The sequence below is a fragment of the Bubalus bubalis genome, chromosome 21, assembly GCF_019923935.1.
Source record: "Bubalus bubalis isolate 160015118507 breed Murrah chromosome 21, NDDB_SH_1, whole genome shotgun sequence".
NCBI classification, from domain to species: domain Eukaryota; kingdom Metazoa; phylum Chordata; class Mammalia; order Artiodactyla; family Bovidae; genus Bubalus; species Bubalus bubalis.
Genome location: NC_059177.1, coordinates 37,258,411 through 37,269,976, shown reverse-complemented (window position 1 = coordinate 37,269,976; position 11,566 = coordinate 37,258,411). Strand labels below are relative to the sequence as shown.

At 47.8% G+C, this 11,566-nt stretch overlaps 1 protein-coding gene across 10 annotated transcripts in view; it reads right to left on the bottom strand.

The window, feature by feature from the left end:
- Positions 1 to 11,566, bottom strand: part of PRICKLE2 (prickle planar cell polarity protein 2) — a 388,704-nt gene that overhangs the window by 32,425 nt on the left and 344,713 nt on the right. For all 10 annotated transcript variants that reach the window (XM_044933918.2, XM_025273093.3, XM_044933921.2 and 7 more), the window contains one exon: positions 8,801 to 9,673. In XM_044933918.2, coding sequence (XP_044789853.1) covers positions 8,801 to 9,673 — 873 coding nt within the window. The remainder of the gene's footprint in view (positions 1 to 8,800; positions 9,674 to 11,566) is intronic.

Sequence of the window (11,566 nt, the reverse complement as noted above, 5' to 3'; positions counted from 1 at the left end):
GTGGATGTGCCACGCCAATACAACACTAATCAAAGATGGCAGGTTTTTATCTCTGTTGTGTGTCTGAGTATCCAAGCCAATGATGCATGGACTTTCTGCCAATGCTGGCCTGGGTCAAAAAATCACAGAGTAGGCAAACTGATCCAACTTTTATGTTTTGACATCCATGCAATTCTGCCTCCCGGTATTGTTCCCCCAGCTCTGCCAATTTCCTCTCCTAGGTCACGATCACATGCACGCTCTTCAGTCACTGCTGTGTTTACACCTTGGGGGCTGCCGCCTTCATCTCTTCTCCTGGCTGCACATCCTGGATTGCCTCCTAATGGGTCTCTCTGTATCAGCACTTACCCTCTTAAAGTCAATTCCCCACAGAGCAGCTGAAGCCATCTTTCCAGAATGCAAACCTGATCATGTCATTTTCCTCCCTGTTGGCCTGTAACTTCAAGTGCTTGCACTTTCCTTAGTGGAAAGGCCCAAACCCTTAAACTATCTGAAGTGGTTCTACACTATTCCCCCTGTGCCTTCCAGCCGTATTATCCTCTGTGCATCACCCAGCCATAGGGCCTTCTTTCAGGTCTTTATATTTGCCATACATCCTACCACAGGACCTTTGCGTGTGCTGCTCTTGCTACCTGGAATACGCCTTCCCCTTTACTCCCTTAAGCATTTTTTTTCTGTCCTCTCTGATCTTCCTAACTTAGCTAGAGCCCTCTCTGTATACCCTCCTAGCCCCACATTTACCACTGATGTAATTTTAAATAGTACAATTAGATGGTTCAGTTCAGTCGCTTAGTTGTGTCCGACTCTTTGCAACCCCATGAATTACAGCACGCCAGGCCTCCCTGTCCATCACCAACTCCCGGAGTTCACCCAAGCTCATGTCCATCGAGTCGGTAACGTTATCCAGCCATCTCATCCTCTGTCGTCCCCTTCTCCTCCTGCCCCCAATCCCTCCCAGCATCAGAGTCTTTTCCAGTGAGTCAACTCTTCGCATGAGGTGGCCAAAGTACTGGAGTTTCAGCTTTAGCATCATTCCTTCCAAAGAACATCCAGGACTGATCTCCTTTAGAATGGACTGGTTGGATCTCCTTGCAGTCCAAGGGACTCTTAAGAGCCTTTTCCAACACCACAGTTCAAAAGCATCAATTCTTCGGCGTTCAGCTTTCTTCACAGTCCAACTCTCACATCCATACATGACCACTGGAAAAACCATAGCCTTGACTAGACGGACCTTTGTTGGCAAAGTTATGTCTCTGCTTTTGAATATGCTATCTAGGTTGGTCATAACTTTCCTTCCAAGGAGTAAGCGTCTTTTAATTTCATGGCTGCAGTCACCATCTACAGTGATTTTGGAGCCCAGAAAAATAAAGTCTGACACTGTTTCCACTGTTTCCCCACCTATTTCCCATGAAGTGATGGGACCAGATGCCATGATCTTCATTTTCTGAATGTTGAGCTTTAAGCCAACTTTTTCACTCTCCTCTTTCACTTTCATCAAGAGTCTTTTTAGTTCGTCTTCACTGTCTGCCATAAGGGTGGTGTCATCTGCATATCTGAGGTTAGAAGGCTACTATGTATTAAATTCTACTACACTATGAGGAGCAGGAGGGCAAGGCCATGTCCTTGCTCACTGCAACCTTAGCACCTTGCAGAGGCATGGCACCTACTAAGTGTAATCTCTAACAGTAACTCAGAGGGTATCAGGCATTGTGCTAAATTCTTTATGGGAATTTACTTATTTAATTCCCACAACAACTCTACAAGGCAATGTTATCATTTCATTTGGAAGATGAAGACAGTAAAAGAGTTCCCTGGTGATCCAGTGGTTAGGATTCAGCACTTTCACTGTCATAGTTTGGGTTCAATCCCTGGTCTGGGAACTGAAATCCTACAAGCCATGTACTGTGGGCTCCCCCCAACACCACCCCCCACCAAAAAAAAAAAAAAAAAAAATGAGGACAATGTGATACTGTGAGACAGTGAGACAGAATAGATAAGCCAGGTTTGCCCAAGGTCACATAGGTATTAAACCACAAACTCCAGTTTCCAGCTGGCAGACTGGCGGCCTACAGCCCATGCTCTCCTTCCTTCTCCTGTAGCTCAGGGCAGGCGCTCCAGTCACAGCTGCTTACTGACTGAGTGAATGAACAGAGAAACTGCCTTTCCCCTCCCTCCCTCCGATCCACATCTGCATTTTGATTCTCCAGGTCCCAGCTCTCCCTGACCCTTCACTCCTTATAGAATCTGGCTGATCCTTAAGGAACAGCCCTAGCGTCAGTCTCACCACTGTTCCCCCTTCCTGGGGACCAGCTGACAGTCTCCGGCTGTTGTGTGGCATCTACCTGAAGTCACCACTCCCAATTCCAGCTCTATTCTATGTCTGCTCCAGTGTGACTTGAACCCAGACTCCACCTTGCACTATGGCCTCCTGCCTGGGTGCCCACCCCAGGATGGTTTGTACTCATCTCCTTTGTCTTTCCTGCCTCTCACCTGGGCACATCACCTTGGACCACCTCCCTTGCTTCTGCCGTTCAGTTCTACATTGGCGCTCTCAGGCTTCCCTCTAGCCCCGCCTGAGCCTAACAGACCCATCAACAAACTGGCTGCACAGGAAAAGGAATCCTTTTCTCTTCAAAGAGTCACTGTGCAAATCTCTAGACTGTGAACACCACCCTTCCCGTGAAGATGCAGATCGAGGTTCAGAGTAAGGGCTTTGAAGACTACCACACATAGGGCTCAGGTCCTGGCCATTAGTGGGGGCCATGCGGAGGTCACAATGTCTCTGCACTTTAGTGTACTCATGTCATGCACACTTTACACTTTAGTGTAAAACGGGTATAATAATCAGACTTGTCTCACAGGGCTGTTATGAAGACTGGAAGAGATGTTATATATGAAGTTGTTACCAGGTCATGTCCCAGTCAGTGATCTGTTATGATTATCTTCACTTATATCATCACCATCAAGCATTCCTGCCATGGCACAGGGTCCAGGGCACAGGCTCTGGAGCTAGGAATCCCGGTCCTCTACTTCCGAGCCATGTGGCCTCGGGCTACTTGGTCTCACTTAAGTTACCTATAAAATGGAAATAACTCTATCTACCTCACAGGGTGTTGTGAGTTACTTCCTGTAAAGTACTTAAAACCATCCTTAGTACATGATAAACATCCGGTAATGGTAGCTGTTGTTGATTTTGTTACTCCTATTTATAATACTACCATCACCCAGGCTGCAAGCTGCTTTAGAGGCATGGTTAGACAATGGCAGGGTCAAAGAGCTTCTGCAATGGACTTCCCTGGTGGTCCAGTGGTTAAGAATCCACGCTTTTACTGCAGGGTTTGCGGGTCCGATTCTTGGTCAGGGAACTATCTCCCACATGCTGCACAGTGCAGTTAAATTTTTTTTTTTTTTAAAGAGCTTCTGCAAGACTCCATTTAGTGGGGGGTGCAAATGGTGACCAAGCCCGCCTGATTCACTCTGAGTGAGCAGAAGGGATGGACCACGTTTGCTGATGATAAGGGAGAGTCCACTCCCACTTCTAAACAAAAACTTCAGGTGTCCAGCTGAGATTTGAGGCTGGCAAGCCATGGGGCTCCCTGGCTTTTCAGACTTGCTGTAAGGAAAAAATGCTGCCCACAAAAAGCTCATGCTTCATGCCAGATTAAACACTGCAGACATAGTTAACAACAAGTTACTGGCCATGGAAGAGAAAAAAAAAAAAAATCCATTATCTTGAAACCTAGTTTTCGCTGAAAGATCAAGGTATTTTTGACTGAGCCTTTTGTGATTTGTACTTTCACTCCCAGGGATTCCTTGGTGGCTGAGTGGTAGAGAATCCTCTTGACAATCAGGAGATGCAGGCTTGATCCTTGGATCAGGAAGATCCTCTGGAAAAGGGAATAGCTACCCACCCCAGTATTCTTGCCTGGAAAATCCCGTGGACAGAGGAACAGGTCATGAAAGGGTCAGACACAACTCAGTGACTAAACAACCTTCACTCATAGCCTGGGATTCTAGGGTTTAAAGATACACACAGTTCACAATGCTGCATTCTCAAAAAACTACTGAATTTTCCAGCAAAATTCACATGCAACAGTAAGGGTCAGTGGCAAAAAGACTAGTTAACACCATGTCCTTGGTATATGTGAAAGGCGTTCAGGGTGAGGTCTCATGGTGAAGGATGCTACGAACGGTGCTGCAAATATTAGCTATAATCTCCCTTCCAACACTGCAGTGTCTGACAGATCCATGGAAACACAGGGGCTCAAAATGGATTTCTTTAGGCCTGTTTTCCATGCTCTTCTCAGGTTGATTAGGGAAAAAAAGGAGCCCACAGAAACAGTTTCAAACCTAAAAATGAAAACCTGCATGGTAGCTGGATGCTGGGAGATAGCAGAAGCCAAAACATCCCGAGAGGCCAAAACCATGCACCAGTATGTTTAGGATGAGAGAGAAAAATAAAAAATAAAAACTCAGGTAACCATTGGAGACAGTCATGTGTGTCAAAGACTATATTAGTGTGTTTAAGTGTATGATCATTTCCTTCTACAGAAACCCTACAAAGGAAGTCCTATTACTCATCAAATAGCATAGATGAGGCCATTGAACCTTAAGGAATTTAAGTGACTGCTTTAAGGCCACACAGCTCCTATAGGAAGGCTGGATTTGAACCTAGGGAGTGTAACTCCAGAAATGGTACTCCAAACCAAGAATTCAGTTAGAATTTGAAAAACCAGGGCTCAGAACAGAATTCCCAAAGATATTAATGATAATGAAAGTCACTCAGTTGTGTCAAACTCTTTGCGATCCCATGGACTCTACAGTCCATGGAATTCTCCGACCAGAATACCAGAGCGGGTAGCTGTTCCCTTCTCCAGGGCATCTTCCCAACCAAGGGAGAGAACCCAGGTCTTCCACATTGCAGGTGGATTCTTCACTAGCTGAGTCACCAGGGAAGCCCAAAAAGGTTAATAATGGGGTTGAAATTCTGCCCACCCTAACAGCTCCCTCCCTTCATCTGTGCCATCCATAGGGTAGCCTCTGGTTTAGCTACACGTGGTGATTGAAAATGAAACTGATTAAAATGAAATGAAATTTAAAATTCAGCTCATGGCTGGTGAGCACTTGAAAGGTGGCTTGTATAGCTAATGGCCTGAAATTTTCATTTCATCTTGATTACTCAAATTTCAATAGTCACATGTGGCTTGTGGCTACTGTATCAGACAGTGCTGGTCTGGGCAATTTTTCTCTGCTCTGTCAGACGTGGTTCAGGGCTGCTTTCCAAAAACTTCTCAGAGACAGAGGGGCATTTGCTGCTTTGCCCAAGGATCTACAGAAAATCTTGAGGATAAATTACCTGCCTTTTCCTTAGGGTCGGAGACTATATATTCTTCAAATGTACTTAGTTGGTCTTTCCAACATTCTTCAACCTCTAACCTCCAATCTTCCAGATGTTCAAGCTGGTTTTAGAAAAGGCAGAGGAACCAGAGATCAAACGGCCAACATCCGCTGGATCATCGAAAAAGGAAGAGAGTTCCAGAAAAACATCTATTTCTGCTTTATTGATTATGCCAAGGCCTTTCACTGTGTGGATCACAATAAACTTTGGAAAATTCTGAAAGAGATGGGAATACTAGACCACCTGATCTGCCTCTTGAGAAACATATATGCAGGTCAGGAAGCAACAGTTAGAACTGGACATGGAACAACAGACTGGTTCCAAATAGGAAAAGGAGTACGTCAAGGCTGTATGTTGTCACCCTGCTTATTTAACTTATATGCAGAGTACATCATGAGAAACGCTGGGCTGGAAGAAGTGCAAGTTGGAATCAAGATTGCTGGGAGAAATATCAATAACCTCAGATATGCAGATGACACCACCCTTACGGCAGAAAGTGGAGAGGAACTAAAGAGCCTCTTGATGAAGGTGAAAGAGGAGAGTGAAAAAGTTGGCTTAAAGTTCAACATTCAGAAAATGAAGATCATGGCATCTGGTCCCATCACTTCATGGGAAATAGGTGGGGAAACAGTGTCAGACTTTATTTTTTTGGGCTCCAGAATCACTGTAGATGGTGACTGCAGCCATGAAATTAAAAGAAGCTTACTCCTTGGAAGGAAAGTTATGACCCCTAGATAGCATATTCAAAAGCAGAGACATTGCTTTGCCAGCAAAGGTCCGTCTAGTCAAGGCTGTGGTTTTTCCAGTGGTCTTATATGGATGTGAAAGTTGGACTGTGAAGAAAGCTGAGCACTGAAGAATTGATGCTTTTGGACTGTGGTGTTCAAAAGACCTTTCTTCTCAAGAGAAGACTCTTGAGAGTCCCTTGGACTGCAAGGAGATCCAACCAGTCCATTCTAAAGGAGATCAGTCCTGGGTATTCTTTGGAAGGACTGATGCTAAAGCTGAAACTCCAATACTTTGGCCATCTCATGAGAAGAGTTGACTCACTGGAAAAGACTCTGATGCTGGGAGGGATTGGGAGCAGGAGGAGAAGGGGACGACAGAGGATGAGATGGATGGATGGCATCACTGACTCAATGGACGTGAATTTGGGTAAACTCTGGGAGTAGGTGATGGACTGGGAGGCCTGGCGTGCTGCAATTCATGGGGTCGCAAAGAGTCAGACACGACTGAACGACTGAACTGAACTGAATCTCCAATCAGGATCTCCTGATTTCCTCCTAAGTTACACTGTGAGGACAATCAAGTCAGAACAGACAAACCCAAGAACAACTGCTCTAGACAGTAGGTTGTATGAGCACCAGCAGAGAGTTGTTCAAAATGCAGGTTCCTGGGCCCCACCTCTACTGGGTCTGATATCCTGGGGCTGGAGAGGAGGCCCTGGAATTCATGTTTCAGTCAAGCAGCCAATGATTCTGATACAGGTGGTCTAGCTTTGAGAAACTCCACTTCAAAGTCTGAATTACATACATATCTCCTGGCCTCTTAAATAATTATAGCATATAAATTTTTTGAGAACAGTACAAACTGGGCTGGAAGCCAGGCAGTCATCACTCTGTGCTAATTGCACCTTTGTATGACATTAGGCAACATGCTTAGTCACCAAGGCCTCATTTTTTTCATCTGAAACATGGGGGTAAAGATATCTGCTCTTTGTCCTCCAAGACAAAGGAGCACACAGCTGTGAAAGCATCGGAGAGGATGATGAGGTTAATAACACAACCTACATATATCCTACAACTCAGAGACACATTTTGCGTCCAGCAGAGAGTTCCAATCGGCTTTACATTAAAAAAAAAATCCAAAATTTTAACTTATTTGGGAACCTGGAAGATCTGACAGCATGGAGCTCAGATGAGGTTGGCAGCCTGATGTGCGGAAGAGCGCTGCTCTGGGGTCACATGCAGAGGTTCCAATCTCTGCTTTGAAAAGTTGGATGACTTTAGGCAAGTGCTTCAACCTCTTTGTGCTTCAGTTTCTTCTACTCTGAACTGAGAATGTTAAAAGTCTCTCTCTTTCAAAGAGTTGTGATGATTTAACTGAGTGACTATTTATCAAGTGCTTGGAACAATGTTTGGCACATGGTGAGTGCTATATCACTCTTAGTTGAATAAACAAATAAACATTCCTGCAGGCGGCAACAACCAGCTGGAGCCCAGCGGCAGCTGTCCCTCCAGAGGGGGCTGATGTGTATAAGGCTGTCCCAGTTTTCACTGGGACAGACACATTTGACTCTGGAATCCCTACTGGAATGGACAGACATGTGTCTCCTTCCTGGTGTCCCATCCACAAAAGGAAGAGACACTCAATGCTCCTTCAAGCAGCATTTCTCCATCTATCTGGAGTGAAGGACCAGTTTTCATATTTCAGCCCAGTATGGCCTGATATGTGACCCACCTGAACAGGACTGACACCCAGCACATGCCACAGACAACTCACCCACCGGTTTGTAACACCTTGTCCAGTCCACACCTGAACCAGCAGAGACAAGCACACTGAACATGCGCTTGGATGTTGCAATAATGTCAAATTGCTCCCAGAGTGTGTAAACACTGTTAATATCAGTACTTATCTCCGGGTGCACTGTGGATAGACCTGCTCCTCAGATGACACTTTGCACAGTGGCATCTTGGAGAATGCCGACACTGTCTACACGTGTACACAAAACAGCTGGACAATGTAGTTGGCAAGAGCAGGCAATGGATTGTCTGTCTGTCTTATGTCTCTCTCAACACTTTTGTCCTTCTCAGCCTGCCTGCTTGCTCCTTATCTGTCCTCATTTCTTTCATCTTTATCCACACACTAAAACCAGCTCCCTAAAAAGATACTGGAGCTCACAACCGCCCACCCCTTCTCTTTAATGTCGCTTTTGGCTGAGAGGCGCTCTCCTGCCCCTGTGCCCACATCCACAACCTCATCCCCAAGTAGCTCTCCAGTTGCCCAGGACCAATGACTGACTGACATGACTGAGCAAAGCATCTGTCCCTTTGTCCCAAAAAGGAACCCACCCCACCGTATGGTCCCACTCATCCTCCAGAGACCCCTGTGGGCTCAGGCTGAAGCGTGACCCCAGCCCAGACAGCATTTTCCACTTGGCTCCTCCCCCTGTCCTTCCCTGTCTCTCTCGCTCCTCTTCCTTGGCATCATGTTCTCAACATGCGAGCACCATGTTCATCACAGGCACCTTAACCCCTGTGTCAGGAGCCATCGGCATGGGGTTCACCTTCTTCGACAACCTGGTGGAGGAGGGCATGTGGCAGGCATGACACAAAAGTCCTGAGGACCAGAAATCAGAGGACCCCGAGAACATTCTCAGGGTACCAGGAGACCAGAACCTACCTGTTGCATTAGACAGCGCCAGCGACTCCATGGAGCCCCGCGGGGTCTGCTCGGTGGGCGTCATGTCCTCAGTGTACTTCAGCGAGCTGATGGGGTGCCGGGTCCGACACTGCTGAGCGGACAAGCCCCCTTCCTCCTCCTCCTCTTCCTCGTACTTGGGGACTGGGATGCTGCCCCGGGTTTCGCTGAAGCTCTGGCTGGACATGTCACTGTAGCTCTCCTGGGACCGCAGCCTGCCCGGGTAGTAGTCCTCCCGGCACTCCTTGATGAAGCTGCCACCGTGGCCCTTCATGGCCAGTGAGGAGCTCCTCTTCGGGTTGCCGAAGTGCTTGGCCCACACGTCGGTCTGGGCTCCAGCGCCCTGCCCGCCGGGGCTGTAGGAAGTTCTGATGTTGCACTGGCTGAGGAGCTGCAAGGGGCTCTGCGGCTGGCTCTGCTCCAGCTTGTTCCCGTAGTGGTATGGCTCGTCCCGGCTCCTCCAGATGGGGTCCCGGTTGAGGCTGGGCGTCTGGCTGGACAGGCTGAGCAGGTCCATCTGCAGTGACAGAGGGTCCACGTCGGCCGACAGCCGGTTGGAGCTCACCTGCAGCTGGCTGTGCTGGTTGAGCAGCGGCTCCTCTGTCTTGCCTTTGTTCTTGCCGATCTTGGCGCTGCGCCGGGACTCCTTGGCCCGGGCGTTCTGGAAAGCGGAATCAGAGGAGTCTGAGCCATTGGGGTCCTCGCCGGCGCTGCAGGCCCGGGAGCAGAAGATCTGGCCTTGTTTGGGGAGGAAAGGCCGCCCCAGGAGCGACTTCTTGCAGTGAGCGCAGCAGAAACAAGTCTCAGTGGCGTGCCAGTGTTGGCCGTCATAGGTCATTTGACCTTGGTCAATTCCTGGGAAAAGAAGGGACACGAATAGGGTGACGAGCTGCTCCGAGTGCTGTGACACGACATGAAACGTACAGCACCCTGGTTTGACTCGGGGTTCTAGATGCTGCAGAATAAAATATCTATAGGTCGACTATCAGGCTCCCGCGTAAACAGTATTCATGTCTTATGACAGTCACCGTGTTTTACCAGCCAGGTCCTCCTTAACTCATGTGCCCTGAGGGCAGAGAAACCAGATCAAAGTGGCCTGTCCATGAATCCTTCTGACCAGGGCACATTCCTCCAGATAAACAGCAATGATGATACTCAGGTGTGAGAATCACTGCTTTAAATGCTTTGCATATATGTGAACTCACTTAACCTCTCAACTGCAGGAGGCAGATCTCTAATACTATGTCCACTTTTCAGATGAGAACACAGAGGCATAGGTGATTAAATAACTTGCTCAGTATACAAGAGCTAGCAACCACAGACGAGATCTACACCCAGCACGTCTGGCTCCTAACCATGACCTTGATAATTGTCTCTTTCACTCTACTTCGTGGTCCTGTCCACCCTCACAGCTACCCTTGACTGTTGTCCATCCTCACCTGCTGTATTTTCTTCACAGCACGAATACTGCTTGACAATGAGCCACTACATACATGCATCTATTAATTACTAAAAGTGAAGCTGGATGATGAAGTTTCCGGGGTATTTCCATGAACATGGCCTGGGGCTCATGCCCCAGGGCCTCTTCACATGTGGAATGGGCAAGTGAACCAAATCCCTTCACTAGCGTATGACACTCTAAGGGGACATCAGTTTAGCAGCTCAGTGGAAAGGAAAAAAGTGGATTTCAGCTCATGGTAAGGAATAACTTGGACCTGGTTTGTCAAAGACATCTCTTTACCTTAAGCATGCATATCCCTTGTGTAACTTCCTCTCTGTGCCAAAGCTGTGCCTGGTTTATATAATCTTATCACACCTGCTTCCAGGAATTTCCCATAGCCCTGGCTGTTCTGCCCTCTTCCAGTTACAGGACTTAACCCCGTGGTGAGACACCATCTTCCTGCCACCGTTGGGCCATGAGCTTTGGGTGGGGCTAAAGCCACAGCTGGACTGCCACTGTTCAATAAAAATACCATATCTCCTCCAAACCCAATAACTAGTTTAAGGTTGTGCATGTGACCTGCGCCAGGTCAGTGAGAGAGGCACCTGCATCCGTTACTAAGGTAACCACACAGGGAGACCTTTTGACAGCAGTTACTAAACAGGCAGAATGAGAGCCGGCAGTGGTGGGGGCCCCTTCCCGCACCCCCATAGGAGTGCAGGCCCAGCAGTGACTGTGGGAGAGGAGGGGACCTTGGCCAGACTCCTCATAGCTCGTGATAAATGTCTTCCCTGACAGGCAGTATGGATGGGAACTGTCACCTGTGGTGGCTGACGGTCCTGAGTCTGAACTTTCCAGGAATAGCCTTTAGAGACTTGTCTAGAGAGGGTGTGAATGAGAAACAGGGAAAAGGAGAAGGGCAAGAGCCAAAGGCCAAGAGTGCAGCAGCCTCTCCGGGCCCTCTCTGTGTTCGCCTCACTGTCTTTATGTCCCTGGTCCAGAGAGAGAAAAGAGTAAGGTATGATCTTCTCCTAGGAGCTCCTCCCCAAACTAAGGGGGTCTCTGCTTATTTAGGTGTCAGGCTATAGGGACCGAAAGGGGATATTTAGAAGGACAGGAGAAGCCACAAGGGCACCCCAAGGTGAGTGAGACACTCAATCAAGTCCCTGTCACAGCACCACTTCCCCAGGAGGAGTGAGAACTGGCGGGGATGGGGCTAGAGACAGCAGGCCCAGAGCTGGGGCTCCACACACACAATGGAATATTACTCAGCAATGAAAGGAGAAAAATTGGGTCATTTGTAGAGA